Consider the following 20974-nt stretch of genomic DNA (forward strand, 5'->3'; position numbering starts at 1 on the left):
GGGAGTGGGAGAAGAGGAGAGGAAGGCTTAGTCAGGGAAGGCTTCTTGGAGGAGATGTGCCTTCAATAAGGTTTTGAAGTGGGGGAGAGCGATTGTCTGATATGAGAAGGGAGCCCACCCATTTGGCAAGAGGGAGTCAGCCTCTGGAACAGTCTGGGGTTCTGTGGTGTCTTACGCGTTTGACTGCAGGGTGAGCCAGAGCCTTGTTACTACGATTTTAAATGACCCCCCTGCATCCCCCAACTGTACATGCAACACCTGACCTTAAGGATCCAATCGGGCATCTTGAAATTCCTTGGCTTCAACCCCTGTTCAGGTAAAAGTACATTTTTACTTTCACTCCTGCCCAGGAGGCACTATCATAACCTTCCTCTCTAACCTGTTGCAGTGTTTTATCATCCTCTGCCAGTTAAGGAGTTCATTTTTAGGCCAGGATGAGAAAAATGATCAGGAAATGGTGGGTGAGATTGAGGAAGAGGCAAAAATAGGACCATTGTAATAATGGGAGAATTCAATTATCCTTAGGCTGAATAGCTGTGGTTTTGGATAAGAACTGTTTCCAGGAAAACCCAATTCTAAGGTCCACAAGGAAACACAATATATCAGATTGAATACCAAGTAGCAAGTAGAACTGGTGTAGAAGATATATGTGTGAGACCCATGCTGCAACTATCCAAAACCTGATTAAATTTAATATTCTTGCTGGGAGAAGAGGTGGCCAAAAAAACCATCCCCTAAACAATATTTAATTTTAAGAATGGGAAATAGAAAAAAATAACATGACCTAATTGGTAATTGTTAAGAATATTAGTTACAAAAAGGCTTTATAGAAGCTTGGAGCAAACTTAAAAAACTTCCTCCATTTCAAGACTCTGATAAAACCACATAAGCACTACAAAACTACACAAATGAAAAAAATCCTGGGAAAATAAAAGAGGTCATCAGAGGGCAAAAGTCCCTTGTAAAATAAAAGAAAGCTCACCCAAGGATGGAAAACAGGAAAGACAATGAAGAGTGGCAGGTCAGGTGCAAACAGGAAATTAGACAGGTCTAAAAGGAGATTGAAGAGCACCTTTTGGAGGATGACAAATGAATAATAAAAGCAGGAAGCTGTCAGGGGAATCAGTGTGGCTACTTGATGACCATGGAGTAAAAGGGCTACTCAGGGATGAAAAGGACATAGCCAAGAGGCTCAATTATTTCCTCACTTTGTTCTGTACTGAGGAGGATGTGAGAATGATTCCCACACCGAGACTGCTTTTGTAGGAGAATGGATCAGAGGTACTGGATATTTTACACCAGATGGTTGAACTGTAGGCAAAGAAATCACTAGGACTGGGTGGTATCCACTTGGGAGTTCTAGGAAAATTGTGAAATGGTGAACTCCTATCAAGTGTTATTTTATATAACTGTTGTTGGGTAGGGACTGTCTCTATTTGTTGTCAAATTGTACTTTCCAAGCGATTAGTACAGTGCTCTTTATACAATAAGCCCTCAATAAATACCATTGAATGAATAACCACTGTTCTGAAGGACTTGGAAGTTCACCAGTAGAATTCCCATCTCATGGGATTTCAGGGCTGAAAACCTTGGCTTAAAGACAATGAGTCTCACTTCATACCTGATGAAGTGATAGTCTCTATTATTTTAGGATCAGAACTCTTGTCTTTTATCATTTAATTGATCAATCAAGTAGCTAATAAATGAAATTTATTTACAACCTACTTTTTGAGGAGCCTTTTATTAGGTGCTTGGGAGACTGCAATAGAAGATAAGACCTAATCCATGCCATAATGGACCAAAGTGATTATTAGAAGATGGAATGGCACTTGGAAACATACCATCCCTGAGGGAGAAAATGCATATGTAGCCACCATTCTCTGCTTTAACTGTAATACCACAGAACCTGCTTCAAAAGGAATGAAAGAGAAAAATATTTTAAAATAACTATTAAAAAAACACTCCAACAGAACATTTGCTTTTCTACATTTATGCCCAGTGTACATTCTACATGGCTAGGATCGAAGGAACAGGTTCTAAACAAGTGTACCCTCTCATTATCCATGCTGTGATTGGAAAACGTTCAAGGCTAGGAAGAACATGCATTGTGGTTTCTAAACCAGATGAAACTGCAAGCCTGGTGACATTTATGTTATCCGTAGGTTGAAAAAATACCCTAACAGAGCTAATAGGTAGGTTTCTTTCCCTCCTGCTTATCTCATCTAGAAGCCAAAAAGGAAGGAACTGTTGTTTGTTGTTTAATTGAAATGAGGTTAAAAGTTTTACAATTTTTTATAACTCAAACAGATTCATGAGTTGATGAAAAATTTCCCAGTGGATCCACTCTGGTCTCTTCACACTTTCAATATCTATCAAGAGCTTTCCAGTTTTTTTTTTTAAACCACCTGCCGATGAGTAAGTTCATAGGAAAATAATTCACAAGCTCCTGACTCATAGGTGAGAGCTAAATGTACTATTTTAGCTATGAATACTACATTTTCAGTCAATTCTTTTAAAATAGACCCTCCCAGATATCCATGGTAAGGGATGGTAGCCCACTGAGGCAGTGCTCAGTTGGTGCAGATATTCACTTTGGAAAATAAATCAAAATGGATGGATATCTTCCTGGGTCCCTTCCTCTCCAACTGTCTCACCAAAGAACACCTGGCAATATTAAGAATTTCACTCTAAAAACAGGAAAGTATTTATGCCAATCTATTTTGAAGCTGCCAGTACAATCGATCCTGCAATTGGTGTTTATAGTTTAAACTCGGTTCAATCATAAAGAAAGCAAAACCAGGAAGTTTGAGGATTAGAACACAAATTGCACAGGCTTGATGTTCAAATCATTTTTTCCAGGACACATTGGATTTTTTTTATCCAATTTAACTGCCTTCATTGAATTTCATATACCCCCAGTACTCAATAATACCTTGCGGCAAAGGAAATACCATTGTGAAGCAAAAGTCAGACAAGTTTATAAAGTTAGAACACTTTGCAAATAGCTAACTTCCTGCACTGTTACATCGCGAATTTAAGTAGATATAAAATTAAAAGTGGAACCAAAGTTGGGACCAGTGGTCAACTTATGAATTTTCTTGGCAACTGAACCCACCAAAAAATGTAAAAAAGGTTGAGGGAAAAAATATTCTAACAGAACAATTGATCTCTATTGCTGTCACAAATTTGCAAAGAACCACAGAAAATCAGAATCCACTTTCACTGAAATTAATTTGCTGTCTTTTGATCAACATTAACCATTCAGAGGAAAGAAAAAAACCCTAATAGAATATATAGAGTCAATGAATTAGCGTGGCATTGTGGAGAGAGCACGGGCCTGGGAGTCAGAGGACCTGGATTCTAATTCTGGTTCTGGAACTTGTCTGCTGTGTGATTTCAGGCAAATCACTTCTCCTTGCCTCAGTTATCTCATCTGTAAAATGGAGATTAAGTCCGTAAGCCCCTTGTGGTCCATGGACTGTGTCCAACTCTGTATTTACCCCAGCACTTAGTACTGTGTCTGGCACATAGTAAGTGCTTAACAAATACCATTAAAGAAAAGAACACTAAGAACAAGAATACTAACAATTGTTGGTAACCCTAACAATTAAAATGCATGTTTGAATTTTCATTTGTGCCTAGACATATAGCTTCTCTTAAAGAGAACAGTGAACTTGAAGAGTTACAGTCTCACTAAAACCATACACTATTTCTCATCTGAAGGGAGTAAAAAGAGTATGTGTATGGACATTTTGATGAGTAAGTCTGTAAGTTTGTAAGCTATGTCAGTAAATGGATGAAAAATTTATCAGTTTAACAACTTGGTTGATAATGCCTCTGCTTTTTAAATCACACTAGTTACATGCCTCAAGCATTATCACATATATACACACACAAACACCCATGACAAAATGCAAACACTGAGGAAAAAAAATAATAATGAAGAAGACCACCACAGAAACTCTTGCTTGTGAATATCCTTTTCAGGTAAATATTCAAGTTCATCTTTGAGAAGGAAATAGATATTTTACTCTTCATCTGCCCAAAGAGTAAAGGGGAGATCATAAATTCACCATAGAAAAGGTATGGAATTTTGGCCCTGTGCCTCTTCAGTGGAGTTTGTCTATTATTCACTCATAGAGTCAGATGTTTGGAAAAATCAGAAATTAAGGTAGAAATAGGTAAGCCTTTTTAGTCCATTTTGCTAATTAATATGTCAAAGCTCATAAAACGAACTCATCAACTTTCCTGCAGTAGTGCATCATCCTAAAAACCTGTGTCAGCAGAGATCTCAGTCCAGTCAATACATATTAAAATAGTTCCAAGCAGTAAATCAAAATAAAATTTAAGACGATCCAGGAAAAAGTAAAATCGAATCCAAGTAGTTCCTATATGAATGCAAAAACCCGCCAGCTCCCAGTTGAGGACATGTTGAATAATAACACCCGAAAAGACTATATTTTAAAACTATCATCCATCTCCCACAAACCCAACCAGTAACTTAGTTAAAGAATGGGTAAGAATAGGCACGCGATGCTTTCTGTTGATTACTGGTAATGAAGAGTTCAGTGACAATTTAACTAATATTATCTGGAATTTGAAGTCTCTCTCTGTAACCTCTTGGCTATTTTCAGTTATAGATTCATTTATTCTTCACTTATGCAGTGCTGAGCTATAGAGTGATAGGGATTTCGGCTGCTGGGAGAGAAGGTTTAAGTCATTCAAAGTCTCCTTTTACAGCTACTCTTTGTCCAACATGAGGATTTCATTCATTGATTTAATCATATTTATTGAGTGCTTATTTTGTGCAGAGCACTGTACTAAGCCCTTGGAAAGTACAATTCAGCAATAAAGACAGACGATCCTTGCCCACACTGGGTTTACAGTTATAAATATACTTTCTAACATGTGAAAACGCCAATGGAAGGATATTACTTCTATAGCAAGAAGTACTACAGGTTTCTTACTAAGAATACTTATGTTGACTTGGTCACCGCATCCTAAGAACAGCTGTAGACTGTTAACATTATAATTATCCCAGCACTTAGCATGGTGGTTTACACACAGCCAACGCTTACTAAATAGTAGTAGTAATAATATTTATTTGATGCCATTACTATTAACTAATTAATGCTGAATTAAATACCAGTAAATACCATTGCTATTTCTACAGAAAAGAGAGCAAAAACGTGATCAGGGGATGGTGTAACTTGGGAATGAAGAGAGATGGAACAGATTAGGAGTTCATATTAAAAAGATCAAAGCTAAAGACTATTATTATCATTATTCATTAAGTGCTTACTATGTACCTAGCACTCCTCTAAGAGCTGGGTAGATATAGGATAATCAGATCAGACACAGTCCCGGTCCACATGGGGCTCACTCTATAAGTAGGAGGGAGAAGAGGCATTGAATCTGCATTTTATAGATGTGGAAATAGGCACAGAAATTAAATGACTTGCCCAAGGTCACATAAAAGGCAACTGGCAGAGCTGGGATTAGAATCCAGACCCTCTAACCTACATACCTCTGCTCTTTTACTAGGCCATGCTGCTCTTCATTCACCAGTTTAGGGAAAATTATTGTTCCACTTTTCCAGAGTTCTCCATCTGTTGAAATATTGGACTGACCTAGGTTTTTTTTATGTTTTTATTCTTAAATTGATATCATCAAGAGGCTATAGAAAAAAATTAAAAGCATAATTCTACCACTGAATTAAAGCATGGTACAGAACATCTGCAACTGGAATATGATATGCAGTTCCAATCACCATAATCTAAGAAGACCACAAGAAAGCAGGAGAAAATGCAGAGAAAATTGGTATGACCAAATGGAAAGAGCACGGGCCTGATAGTTTATTCATTCACTTGTATTTATTGAATGCTTACTATGTGCAGAGCACTGTATTAAGCACTTGGAAAGTACAATACAGCAAATAGAGATAATCCCTGCCCACAATGGGCTCACAGTCTGGGGCGGGGGAAGACAGATATCAATACAAGTAAACAGGCATCAACATAAATAAATAGAATTATAGATATATACACATATCCATAAATGCTATGGGGTGGGGAGAGGGAGGAAGAGCAAAGGGGGCTGAGGAAAAGTGGTAGTCAGAGGACCTGGGTTCTAATCCTGGCTGCCACCTGGGCAAGTCTCTCTGTGCCTACTTTTCTCATCTGCAAAATGGAGATTCAGTACCTGTTCTCCACCTACTTAGACTGTGAGCCTCACGAGAGACAGTGTCTGAGTCCAACCTAATTACCTAACATCTACCTCAATGCTTAGTACAGAGTTTGGAACAAAGTACACGCTTAACAAAGGCCACTATTATATATCACTGGAGAACAGCCAAGATGATTAGGGCAGTGGAATGGCTTCCAAATGAGAAAAGACTGGAAATTTTAAGAACGATTTAGTTTAGAAATAAAGGCTAAGATAGGACATAACTGACAATTTCAAAAACCTGAAGAATATTAATATGATGAATGCCAAACTGTTCACCAGCTCCCACAAAATTAGAATAAGAGGTTAGTCAATGAAACATAAGGTGGTAGACTACAAAAAAGATATCAAAATACACATTGTATAGTGATGGGATCCACGGTCACAGGAAGTTATGCAAGTAGAACATATCACTAGACTCAAGAAGAGTATGTGTAGATGAGAGGCCTAGAGTTGGTTATTAGAGGGAAAAGTTTGGGGTGTTAGAGCAGACACAGCCTCACATGGGGAGTGGGTGCTATGGAGGGCCACCTATAAAACGCTTTCCTACAAGCATTTGGCAGAAACACAATCCTGCAGTGGTTTGCTAATGAACTGGCCCAAGATGGCATTCTTTAAACTTAGACTTAAAAGCTTCTTCCAGCGAATATCAATAAAGCTAAAACACATACCCGAAAATGACTTGACAGCACTGACTGTTGCTAGAAAACATTGGGCACAAAGAATTCCTCCCTCCCTCCCTCCCCCTCTTCCTTCCCTCCCCTATCTGTAATTTATTTTACTAACTCCCTCTGCAGACTCTAAGCTCCTTGGAGGCCGGGATCACGTCTATTGACTCTTGTATTGTACTCTCCCAATCACTTGACACAGTGTTCTACACTAGTCAGCACTCAATAAATACCACTGATTAATTGACTGATTCGTAGCAATGTTTCCAAAAAAACAACTTCCCAAGATCCTTGCCTCGAAGAGATTCCTTCCTGCTAGAAACTCAGGAGTGCTCTAATACCAATGTGTTTTGATACAAGCGTTATGCACTCTTTTGGACTAAAGCACTACAGTTTATTAGAGAGTTTAACCGCTTGAGCTCTAAGACACCAACTTGGACAATAAACCAACCAAAGTACTTCAGTCGGACTGTTGCATATTTAATGCGAACTCTTGGATGTTCTAAAGAGGCTCACTGGCGATTAAGTAGCTGACACAAAAGGAATTTTTACTCAGATGGATCTATTAAAATGTTGAATATCATGCTGGATATGAGAATGGATGATCTCATTTGGGTCAGCGCATAAAATTTAATTTGCTTAACTTGCTGATTGTCTTGGATGTAATGAAAGCTGACTATCTTTTTGTAATTAAAAAAAGGAGGGAGAGAACTTTCTGACCAGAAGAGACGACAACTTCTGCCTTAATAGACTCTTGTGAAATGAATCTCAGGGCAACAATTGCAAGGGAGAGTGGAGAAGTGATACTGGGTAAAACTGAAGCATTCAGTGGCACTACCAAAGTTTTAAAAGGAGCATCATTACCCAACTGAAAGAGCATGCGCCTGGGAGTCAGGAAACTTGGGTTCTAATCCCAACTCGGCTATTTGCCCGCTGGATGATCTTGGCTAAATCACTTAACTTCTCTGTGCTTCAGTTTCCTCACCTGTAAAATGGAGATTAAAAACTTGTTCCCTCTTATCTTTAAATTGTGAGCCCCATGTGGGCAGAGGCCATTATGGACTTGTTTATAATGTAAACAAGCCCAGCAATCATTACAGTGCTTGGCACCTAGTACAGGGCTTGGCACATGCTAAGTGATTCATAAATTCCACAATTATTATTTTCATTATGATTTTTAGAGCCAGTATTTCAAATTAGCACCCCATTAAGTGGCAGAGGGTAAAGCAGAAACAAGAGAGAAACCCATTTTATATTCTGAATTAAACTATCAAAATGAATGGTGAAGATGAGCAGACTCCTGGAGTTCCTTAAATTCTGCTTTCCTAAAAAGAAGCCCCTAGAAGAGTCCAGGGCAAGACTCCTATTAATAAAATGGGAAAATATATGGAGGGGGAATATTTCTTTCAAGGAACAATTGAAATAATAACTTTCTATCCTTGGCTGACCAATAATCCAAATGTTAAAAGATTGGCTCAAATTATTATCATTATTACTGATAAAAATGGAGTTAACAATAATTGTTGGATTTGTTAAGCACTGTACTAAAAGGGGGGGTAGATACCTAATAATCAGGTCAAAAACAGTCCCACATAGGGAGGGAGAATAGGCATTTAATGCCCATTTGATAGATGTGGAAACTGAGGCACAGAATAATAATAATTACTATAATAATGGTATTTGTTAAGTGCTTACTACGTTCCAGGCACTGTACTAAGTGCTGGGGTAGACACAAGCTAATCATTTGGACACAGTCCATGTCCCACAAAGGACTCAAAGTCTTAAGCCCCATTTTACAGATGAGGTAACTGAGGGACAGAGAAGTGAAGTGACTTGCCCAAGGTCACACAGCAGACAAGTGGCAGAGCCAGGATTATAACCCATGGCCTTCTGGCTCCTAGAGCCTTGCTCTATCCGCTTGGCCATGCTGCCATCTAAGTTAAGTGACTTGCCCCACAGAGTGCAAGTCAGGAAGGTGGGACTAGAATCCAGATTCCATGACTCCCAGGCCTGTGCTCTTTGCACTAGGCCACGGTGCAACTCAATCTAGTCCATGGTTTCTCAAATAAGAGTATGAAGATCATTTGTTATTTGGGGAGATTTTTTTTTAAAGATACAGATGAAAGTCTTGGCAGGTTTGGTTTCATGTTTTAATTTCAATTAACATGTTTTTCTAGACCACTAAGGGGTAACTCAAGACCATTAAGAGGTAACCTGCCACCCAAGACAGAGATGGCTTTGAAGAGCCATGAGGTTTCTTAGTCACCCACTAGAGCTTCGAAAACAGCACAAATGCTGGAAGCATTTTAGTCCAAGATGAAGATCAGCATACGCAGTGTGTGGCTATTTATCACTCTAACAAAAATATTTCCTTTCACAAGGGTCTATCCTCCTGGGTCCTTTATTACAAGCAGTGGAATAAAAGCCAAGAGTTTTGAACAAGCCTGCTGAGGCCACTAGAAATCTGGAGGGAGAAAAATGAAAAAAAAATTATAACCCTGCCTCAAAACATGATGGAACTAATAAGGCATCATGACAATGTACTACTAAAACCATAATTTAAGGCAAAGAAAATTCTCCCTGATAGGAAAAGCTTCTCTTTTGTTTCAGCAAACCAAAGAACACCGATTTTCTTTTGAAGGTAAAAATATGGCCAAATTCCTCTTTTTATTTTCTCAGAAAAAACTTTAAAAATGTAAATATTCACCTCTGGAGGAGGGTAGCTGTACTATATATTCTGTATAACACTTTATATATAATAGGATTCAATAGATACACATTAATGATAATGAAGAAACACCAAGGGAGAAGACCTAACAGCTCATCTGTAAATGATACAGATGTTTAAATGTTACAGTAAATTCAGTTCAATAATTTTCACTGAGCACCTACTGTGTGCAGACCGCTGAATTAAGCAATGGGGAACGTAGAGAAGAAGTCAAAAAGGAGTTTACAAAGGGGGCTTGATACGGGAACAAATTCTTCCCAGTTTTACTACTTTATAAATTCCTTTGACAAAGATTTTGAATGATTTTATCTCTAAGTGGTCCTTCTTAATACACAAAGATGGAATTTAAGAAAAGGCACAGAAATTTTGTGTTGGTGAAGGAACTTCAGAAGGTTGACACATTTGGCTTGACTCCCGAATGAAAATAAAGAATGAAAACAATCTAACTTGAGAAAGAAGGTCACCTAATCTAAACACAGTAAGCCAAGAAACCATTGGCCTGTAATGCCACCGAGAAAGAAATTTGTTAGAAGATAAACTTAATTTTCTGCAATTTTCTATAATTGCACATATTTTGAGGGAAACTAAATAAACCTTTGATCAGATTTTTAAAAAATAAGTTTACAAAAGGAAGACATCATAAAGCCAACCTTAAGAAAAATGAAGTGGAAACCTAAAGCATTTCCAGATTTCAAAAGAAATTGAAATACCAACTCCTACAAGGTATCTTCTTTAAAGAACTCTTCCCCAAACTTTTCCCAGTCCATTTCCCTAATCCTTCCCCAATCCATTCATCCACACCAACCACGAATGATATTTACGGTATCAAAAGGCTATAGCTCCATATTTCTCCTTTGCAAGTACATGGAGAGAATTCCTCAAATAAAATCCAAAAATAACTGCCCTGAAAACTCCACAACATTCAGCTATGGCAAAATATTTTGATAATAGTAGGGCAAGGCAAATGAAAGAACAAAAGGTTCATAAGGCAGAAATTTGAGTTTTGCTATTTATTGCCAACATCAGCTAAGGAAAGAAGAGGTTTTTTCAGTTTCTTTTCTTTTCAAAATCCTATCCTTTACATTTTTTGGTGGAATTATGTTTTTTCTAAAGAAAATTGTTATTCTAGTTTTTTCAACGACTCGTCATAACAGAGACAGCTAAGCACATCCGTCCAAGCAATAATTTATCACCATGGAAGTTGGAGACAGCTCATGTATACATTAGCCAGTCTTTCACTGACTTGCGGACAGAGACAGAATCTAAACTCTCCACATACATTCTATGACTTAGTGCTAGGTGAAAGAAAGCCAGCCATTAGGGTTTTCTTACCTGATCTGTGCCCAACCAATGAGAGGATTTTGCTTTCATCTGGTACTGAGAGAAAGAAGAGACACAGATATTTTTTTTAAAATCCAGCAGTTTGAATTTATGTTCACCACTTCAATGTTTTCATGAGCCTCACTTCTGAAAGAAACAGGGGGCTTCTTTACCTATGGATTCCCCTGCATGGTTTTACACTCGTGAAAACAGTTGAATACCAAGCAACTTGGTAACCAATTTTAAGCTCCTCCCACATTAGAGTATAAACTCTTTGAGGACAGGGATCGTGTCTATCAATTCTATTGTATTGTACTCTCCCAAGCACTTAGTCCAGTGGTCTGCACACAGTATGCACTCAATAAATAGCATTCATTCATTCAATCGCATTTATTGATCGCTTACTGTGTGCAGAGCCGTGTACTAAGAACTTGTGGGACAACCTGATTACCCTGTGTCTACCCCCGCGCTTAGAACAGTGCTCTGCACATAGTAAGCGCTTAACAAATACCAACGTTATTATTATTATTAACTTGGAAAGTACAATTTGGCCACAGAGACAATCCCTCCCACAGAGGGCTCACAGTCGGTCAAGCGGGCAGGCCCAGGGTGTGCAAATGGGCCAGGCAATGGGGTAGGGACAGCCCTTCAGGGGATTTTGGTCTTACCTGAAAGGCAGAAAGTCAGTTAATACATGGTACATAGTAAGCACTTAACAAATACCATAATTATTATTATTAATGGTGAGAGAGAGAAATATCAAAGCATTTCAGGAACTTATTATCATTCAAGCCCACAAAAAGAATTTAGCATAATAAAATCAGATCACTTCATCTAAAAACAAATGCCCCCGAACTCCCAAACATTAATCGCTTTCCTGCTTAATTGTAAAGCTAAATTTCCAAAATCAAGTTAAAAATGCCTCCTACTGTATGTGAATGGTGCAAAGACAGCACCGTTTGCTTGCTTGATTGGGTATGAAGAGCAGGATGAAGTGATGCTTTGATAGGTGCAGATGAACAATCTACAAACTAAGCTCTATTATACCATGTCTCCATAGGTTCAGTTCACCGCAAGGAACCATTGACTGGGTGGATGCCATGGCAGTTTTGTGGTGAACCCACAACAAGCTGCCTTGCTAGTGACTGTTTGTGATCCCGTGAAGGACAACAAGGAAGAGACTCGCAAAGCACTGAGGCGCTCTACCTAAGACAGGTGATTGCTGGTCTGTGGGGGTGGATCATGGAGGGAGGCGTGGCTTTCTATTCCTCTTCTTCCCAGTAATGGTCCTGGACCTATCAATGACCACCCCGTAGAATCCCGGCTGCGACGACTAAGGCCGATAAAAGGCAGTTGCTTTGACTCGCAAGGGGGCGTGCATGCAGACAGCGGCTCCGGGAGGCAGTACGGGGGCACACAGAGGAGCAGAGGCACCCAGAGGGGCACAGAAGCATGCTGGAGAAGCAGAAGCAGCAAGAGAGCAGCACTTGAAAGCAGCAGAAGGCAGCGGCACTTGGAAGCAAAAATGAGAAGCATTGGTAGAAAGGGCTCTTTTGACCACAGACTGGTATTGGACCCTTGGGTGGTGGAGTGAGTGGACTCAGGTGGACAAAGTATGTATGTGTCACTCCCTTGCACGCCGGGAAAACTAAGTAAAAAAGCTTTCCACGGTAACTTTAGTGATCAGAGGTGTGGTTTGAACTCTACTATGGGTCATTAGGTTCCCCTGGTCCAGGAAGGTCCTGGATGGTATGAACAAGTTGGAACAGGTACATCCTGATAGTTTGAACGTGCCTTTTAATAATAATGTTGGTATTTGTTAAGTGCTTATTATGTGCTGAGCACTGTTCTAAGCACTGGGATAGATACAGTGTAATCAGGTTGTCTCTGATTAATCAGGTTGGCCCTTTTCATGCCTTATCATGCCTTTTCCCAACTAAGGACACCCCAGGATCATTTATTCTGATAAATACCACACTGTTCTAAAAAGGCAAGGAGGGCGCAGCTTTCTTTGAGCAAAAATTTGGTAAGGAATGAAAGACAAGGGGGCCAAAGGGAAAACAGTGACAGGTGTGACCAACACTAGGTTTTTTTGATTTTTTTTTTGTATTTGTTAAGCATTTCCTATGTTCCAGGAACTGCGCTAAGTACTGGTGTAATAATAATGCTAATAATGATGATATTTATTAAGTGCTTACTACATGCCAAGTACTGTTCTAAGTGCTGGGGTAGATACAAAGTAATCAGGTTGTCCCACGTGAGGCCCACAGTCTTAATCCCCATTATACAGATGAGGTAACTGAGGCACAGAAAAGTTAAGCGGCTTGCCCAAGCTCACACAGCTGACAAATGGCAGAGCTGGGATTAGAACCCATGTCCTCTGACTCCCAAGCCCATGTTCTTTCCACTATGCCATGCTGCTTAATCCGGGTGGACATATTCCTGTGCCACATAGGACTCACAGTCTTAAATCCGAATTTTACAGATGCGATAACTATAGCACCGAGAAGTTAATAATCCTGCCCAAGTCACAGCAGACAAGGGGCAGAGCCGAAATTAGAACCCGGGTCCTCCGACTCCCAGGCCCGTGCTCTTTTGGAACTACCTTTTTAGGGTGCGCAATGTGATTGGGACTGTGGGCCCCGAATTGGCCTTTTTAGTCACAAATGCACGGAAAGGAGAATATCACTATCTTTGTGAACTATATAGTCTAATCATTCAATCACTCAGTCAATCAGTGGTATTTATTGAGTGCTCACTATGTGCAGAGCGCTATACGAAGTGCTTGGGAAAGTACGGTGCAACTGAATTAACCTTGCCAATAAGGAGCTTACAGTCTAGAGTGGGAGCTAAGGAATTTTTAGTTTGCAGTCTCTTCTAAGCGGGCTGAGTCCTGCTCAATAGGCTACAATAAACACAGAAAACTTGCATTATTTTGCCTCCAGTGGAGGCCACTCATTTGGGAAGGAACGGAAAGAGCAGTAGTCCGTGCTTCATTGATAAATTTAAATTTAATTGAGTGATCATCTTTAATATTGCTCTACCTGATTGAAAATACCGGTGATTTTATATTCTTTTTCTACTTAGGTCACATGGTAACCCCTATCTCAGCAACACAAAGCACTTCTGCACATATCAACTTATATAGCTTACTATTTAAGCATTACCTATCTACAATTCCATTTACCTTTCTCCTTTTCTGTAAATTATTTTGTGTACCTTTCCCTACTAGGCTGCAAACTCCTTGAGGTGAGGGAACACATCTTCTAACCCTGTTGCATTCCACCAAGCAGCTCATTATGGGTTGTACTCTCCCAAGCACTTATTACTGTTGTACTCTCCCAAGTTCTTAATACAGTGCTCTGCACACAGCGAGTGCTCAATAAATACAGTTAAATGAACTTAAGTACAGGTTCAGCATAGAATAGGTGTCCAGTAAATGCTATTGACTAAATGAAAAGAAACTGGTCTAGTGGGGAAAATCTCCAGGAATTATTTTTAAATTTAGAAATGACTCAAGAGTAACCCAGGGTTCCCTAGCATCCCCTTCCCGAATCCTAAGTCTCTGCCATCCTACGAGACCTAACAGACATCACCAGGCTGGGACAGCGATGTGAAAGCTCTGCTGAGAGAAAGAACAGTCATGCTGCGTTGATAAAAGATGGCTCTTTGAGCACTTGAAAGCCACAAATATGGATGGGAATAGTGTGTACGCAAATGTGTTGCTTAGAAAAACACATTTGTATGAACATATCGATCATTTAAAAATGTTTGATTCCATTGCTTTATGCATCAACTGTGCTCTCACACAGAGAAAACATGCCACATGCTTATGGAGAGCATTTGCAAGGCCTACTAAAACAGAAATGACTATTACAGACTTCAGTCACTTAATAAAAATTTGCAGAACGGTAGCAAATTTAGTAAGTTAATGGGATCCATATGCTCTTCTTCTGCTGACAGGAGATGGTATATTGCTAACATGCACTTCACTTTGGATACGGACTGCCATCAGCTACAGTTATTCTTTTTAGCATGCCAACACTATGTCATGAAGAGAAAAAAATTCAACACCATGAATATGCAAATGGTGAAGATGCCCAATATTTCACACTGAAAGTAATGCAGCACTTTAGTATCTGATGTAATGTTCAACTCTGACAAATACGCAAGATGGTAAAAATGTTTGTCTGCTCTATTTCATTTCATCTTTGAATTCCATCTCGACCATACTATTGATAGCGATCTCTTAGGTAAATTTAATTTTCTCAAAAAGAGTCCATCTTCTAGTCAGACCACAAAAATTCTTCTCTGGATATTCTTGCGGTAAGCTCAACATCTTCAGTTTCCTTTTGGATGCATTAACTTGTTTTCCTCTGCTGATTATTAAGGAATACAAAACTGATGTGGATCCAGTAGTGAGTCAATCTTCTTTCCCCTTTGGCAGATGAAATTTGTGCCACGGATTAATGTGCAGAGTTTATATTTCGTGCTTTGAATTAAGTTCCTGGAGGAGCTGGATGTGTGCACACTCCTCAATTTGTGTGTGTGCTTACTGCTTTCAGAGTACTGTACTAAGTGCTTGGGAGAGTATAATACAAGAGAGTTGGTGGACACGATCTCCGCTCATAAAAAGCTTACAGTCTAGAGGGGGACAGACCGACATTAAAGATATATACACAAGTGTTATGGGGCTGAGGGTGGGGTGAAGAGCAACTGCTTCAAGGGTACAGATCCAAGGTCTCCGGTCTGCTCTTGAAATCCGCTCCCTTCACCAGCGCCTCTGATTCTATCCCTTTTCACTTCCTGAAAGCATTTGCTCCCTTTGTCCTCCCTCACCTCAGTACTGTCCTAAACCTTGCTCTCTGATAGCTCCTTCCCTTCTGCCTTCAATCATGCTAAAATATCTCCAGTACTAAAAACGCTCTCTCTCTCGATACCACAGTCTCCTTTCGTTACTGCTCCATCTCACTTGTCCTCCCAACTCTTCTTGAAAATGGCCATACACACCCAATGCTTGATTTCCTTTCCACCAACTCTCCTTTCACCCCATTTCAAACAGGTTCTTGACCCCTTCATCCCCTACACCCTCTAAGGCCGCCAATGACCTCCTTATAACCAAATCCAATGGACTAATGTCTTCTAATATTCCCTGAACCCACGGCCACCTTTGATACTGAAGGCCATTCCCTCCTCCCTAAAACACTAGCAAATCTTGGTCTTTCCAGGTTCTCCTCCTATTCCTCTGTCTACTCCTTCCTTGGCTACTCTTCTACCTTTCAGCCCCTAACTTTAGGTGTCCCACAAGGTTTGGCTTTGGGTCCCTTTCTCATCTCGCTCCACATTGACTTTCTGAGGAAGTTCACTTGTGCACAGCTTCAGCAACCCTCTTGATGTAGATGACTTCTAAATTTATCCCTCTAGCCGTGACCTCCCATTTAATCTTAGTACAGTACCCAGTGCTTACTACAGTACCTGACAGATAGTGAGCTCTTAACAAATACCATTATTATATTATTATTACTAATAATCTACAATCCTTCATTTCCTCTTGCCTCCAGGAGATCTACACTTTAATGTCACACTGGCACCTATATCTTAACCGGTCCAAAGATGAAATCCTCATCTTCCCTCCTAATTTCTCTGTGACCTCGGGCAAGTCACTTAACTTCTCTGTGCTTCAGTAACCTCATCTGTAAAATGGAGATTAAGACCGTGAGCCCCATGTGGGACATAGACTGTGTCCAACCTGATTATCTGGTATCTACCCACGGCTAAATACGGTGTCTGGCAAATAGTAAGTGCTTAACAAATACCATTAAGTATCATTAAAAATAAACGATCCATACAGCAGAGAAGAATGGATTGGAATGGTGAGAGAATGGAGACAGGGAGGTCAGCGAGAAGGCTGATGCAGTAGTCAAGGTGGAATAGGATGAGTACTTGGACTAGAGTGGGAACAATTTGGGTGGAAAGGAAAGGGCAGATCTTAGCAATGTTGTGAAGGTTGAACCAACAGTATTTGGTGACAGATTGAATATGGGAGTTCAGTAAGAGAGATGAGTCGAGGACTATCTCAAGGTTATAGCTTTCAGATAGGGAGATGGTGGCATTGTCTACACTCATGGCAAAGATGGGAATGGCAGGGAGGCTAGGGTTTGGGAGGGAAGATAAGGAGTTCAGCTTTAGGAGCATGCCCGGCTGCTGATTCCTGCAAGGTTAAGTGCCCTGTTTTCTGCAATGGCCTCTGGTGGACTAGCATATAGTTTGAGGAGGAACCAGTCACCATTAAAACCAAGGAGGAAAAGTATCTGCAGCTATAGTCTTGGTTATGGTGATGGTCACAGGTTCTGGGATTTGTTTCAGTCTTGGACTGTCTATCAGTCTTTGAAACAGTTTCCTTTTTTTTTGTGCCCCAGACAGTTGAAGTTGGCATGGAAAGAGAAAAGCAGTTAACAAGGCCTCCACTACCAAACCCATTTTCCACTTGTGGGAGATTGACTCCACCGCACTTTCCAGGACTCTGTCCCTAATTAATGACCACGGATTCCTTGGAAATCAAACGTAAATGCCATATTAGCTCGGAGTTTGGATTTACTTCCCTGATATGTCTTTGTTCTAAGAGGAAGCCTCAAAGGAGACTGGCTAATAGAAATGCAGTGTTAAGACTTTATTTTGTTCTCAACCATTGCAGAATGAAGCCATATGGCTTCTTGGTAGAAAATTTGGTTGAATCTCTCTCAAGGGTGATGGGTCCTCTCTGATGATGCAGAAAAAAATCAAGAAAAAAAAGAGTTACCAACACGAAGCGTGTTTGAACATGCATTTCATAAAGGGATGGTAGAGAGTCTCCATTTGACCCAATCACTGAAATATCGGGGCATCCTGACTCCTCATTGCGTCACGCTGACAAAGGCACTAATCTGAGCTCTCTGGATTACTCCATTAGAATCTGATGGTACCACAGGATGGAAAATTACTTTTCTGTTAAAGAAATTCTGAGTGGTTTGGGAACACTGAAGTGGACTTCTAGCCCAGGATTACTCTTTCCAGAGGTAAACAGGCCAAGCCAAAAGGGTTTCACTACTCTGTAGGCTGCAAAAGGTTTTTTAAGTGTCCTGGTCTGTCAGAGAAGGAAGAAAAGAGGTCATATCAAATGGGCAGAAATCTTGCCAATTATGTCTACTATACTTTTAGAATAGTGTTCTGCGCAGATTAAGCGCTAAATTAATACCATTGATTGATGAGTCTGTATCTTTCCAGATAACCATTACATTTTAAAAATCCCTTCATAGTAATAAATGAATGTTAATAAATAAATAATAAATAATGGTAATACAAGCATTTATCCTATCTCATCTTGATTAGCAGCCACCTTGCTGATCTCCTTGCTCCTTTCTCCCCCCACTCCAGTCCATACTTCACTCTGCTGCCCAGATCATTCTTCTACTAAAACATTCAGTCCATGCTTCCCCACTCCCAAGAATCTCCAGTGGTTGCCCATCCACCTCCGCATCAAACAGAAATTCCTCACCATAGGCTTTAAAGCACTCAATCACCTTGCTCCCGCTTACCTTACCTTCCTTCTCTTCTAATACAACCCACCCCACACACTTTGCTTCTCTAATACCAACCTACCCAATGTTCTTCAGTCTAATCTATCTCACCTCTCGTCCACGTCCTGCCTCTGGCCTGGAACACCCTTCCTCTTTATATCCGACAAATAATGTCTATCCCCACCTTCAAAGCCTTATTGAAGGCACATCTTCCCTGTCTAAGTCCTCATTTCTCCCACACCCTTCTGCATAACCCTTGAACTTGGATTTGCTCCCTTTATCCACCCTTTCCTCGGCCCCACAGCACTTATGTACAGCTCTGTAATTTATTTAGTTATATTAATGTCTGTCTCCCCCGTCTCTACTGTAAACTCGCTGTGGGCAGGGAACACGTCTATCAACTCTGTCATATTGTCCTCTCCCAACCACTTAGTACAGTACTCCGAACACAGTAAGCACTCAATCAATATAATCGATTGAGTGATTGAATAAAGCAGGAGCCATTTCTAAATGATTTCATTAATGGAGGAAATCAGGAAGAAGTGTTACAATTTCTTGATATAGCAACAGTCCCTTCTATATGACCACTGCTATGAAAAGCATATCAAAATATTGTTTCTAGGACATTGACATGGTTTGCTTATTTCACCTCGAGTCCCCATAGCCCATGAAGCAATCGTAACAAAGCTCACTGTGGGCAGGGAATGTGTCCGCTATATTATTGTTTTGTTCTCTCCCAAGCACGTAGTACAGTGCTCTGTCCACAGTAATGATCAGTAAATATAATTGATTGATTGACCAAACCTCAGTTGCCGGTTATCTCATATTCTCCCTCCATCCTTTCTCTCCTGAAACCTTCACTGACCATTTTCTTCACTGATTGCTCAAGGGATCACCGGCCCATGAGGGAGGTACAGTACATTAGAAGCAAGAGGCTGCTTTGACACAGAACGCAAAGTGATCATTTACAAATGAGAGCTATAAATACTTGTCCTTCAGGTTGAAGATGGATGCTACTGACAGGGAGATTTTATCCATGCAGGAGGTTGGGACTGAAAAGAGCAATGTTGAACAGGCAATTCATTTCACACCATGAACTTGGTAAGAAGTCCCTTGTTATGTTTGCTGCCTGTGGTGCCTAGTACCATTTTCAATTCTATGTCTTAGTGTCATAATATCCCCAAAGTCTCTGTTCTAAAATATGCCTCGATTCCTGATTGTCTCACGCTAGCTTGTAAACTGCTGAATTCTCTCAGCAGTACACAGAGATGTTGGGTCACCTGAGTTTGTACTGAATTGTCTGCAAAACTTTGCTCTTCCCTCTTTATGTGCAACCACCTAACTTGATTTGGCAATGGCTTGTACATTCATATTTTGCTTAATGTATCCTTCTTAACAGAGGAGATCCAGTGGAAAGTGGGATGCATCAGGCATTATTTTTATGTTGGCAGACCGACTGCCTTTTTTTTTCAATGGCATTTGTCAAATGCTTACTATGTGCCAGGAACTATACTAAGCACTGGGGTAGATACAAGCTTGCAGGATGTCATTTGGGATATTTCTTAAGATTTGATGTGAAGTCTGCACTGTCTGTAATTGATTTCCTACCCAGAATTTATTTAAATGTCCCTCCCTCTAGACTATAAACTCCCTGTGGGAAGGGAATGTGTTTAACAACTCTGTTGAATTGTCCTCTCCCAAGCACTTAGTAGAGTGCTCAGCATACAGTAAGTGCAGACTGACTCAGTCCCAGACTGAGCCCCCCCAATTTCCCTCTGCTTCCCTTCCCTTCCCCCACACCCTCTGCTCTTCCCCCCTCCGCTCAGCACTGTGCTCGTTTGTACATATTATTTATTACCCTATTTATTTTGTTAATAAGGTGTATATCTCCTTGATTCTATTGATCTTGATGATATTGTCTTGTTTTTGTTTTGTTCTGTTCTGCTTTGCTGTCTGTCTCCCCTGTTTAGACTGAACCTGCCATTGCGCAGGGATTGTCTCCATCTGTTGCCGAACTGTACGTTCCAAACGCTTAGTACAGTGCTCTGCACATAGTAAGTGCTCAGTAAATACTATTGAATGAATGAATGCTCAATAAACACCATTAATTGATTGACTGGTATCTGTGGGAGGTCTAGTCCTTGCAGGCAAACAGAAGACTGAAGAGAGTCCTCTACGCTATCAGTCCTCTAGACTGTTAAAAATAATAATAAAAATAACAATAACAGTAATGGTGGCATTTGTTAGGTGCTTAGTATGTGCCAGGCACTGTACTAAGCACTGGGGTAGATAGAAGATAATTCGGTTGAACACAGTCTCCATCTCATATCGGGCTCAAAGTCTTAATCCCCATTTTACCAATGAGGTAACTGAGGCACAGATTAGTGAAGTGGCATTTGATAAGCGCTTACTATGTGCATAGCACTGCTCTAAGCGCTGGGGCATACAAGGTGATCAGGTTGTCCCATGTGAGCTCA

At 40.2% G+C, this 20974-nt stretch overlaps 1 protein-coding gene across 1 annotated transcript in view; it reads right to left on the reverse strand.

Moving 5' to 3' along the window:
- PARD3B (par-3 family cell polarity regulator beta) overlaps positions 1-20974 on the reverse strand; it is a 933574-nt gene that overhangs the window by 404807 nt on the left and 507793 nt on the right. Inside the window, 1 exon segment of the mRNA XM_029068763.2 lies at positions 10954-10998. Within this exon segment, the coding sequence (XP_028924596.1) occupies positions 10954-10998 (45 nt within the window).

The sequence above is a fragment of the Ornithorhynchus anatinus genome, chromosome 7 (genome assembly GCF_004115215.2).
Source record: "Ornithorhynchus anatinus isolate Pmale09 chromosome 7, mOrnAna1.pri.v4, whole genome shotgun sequence".
Taxonomy (NCBI): Eukaryota; Metazoa; Chordata; class Mammalia; order Monotremata; family Ornithorhynchidae; genus Ornithorhynchus; species Ornithorhynchus anatinus.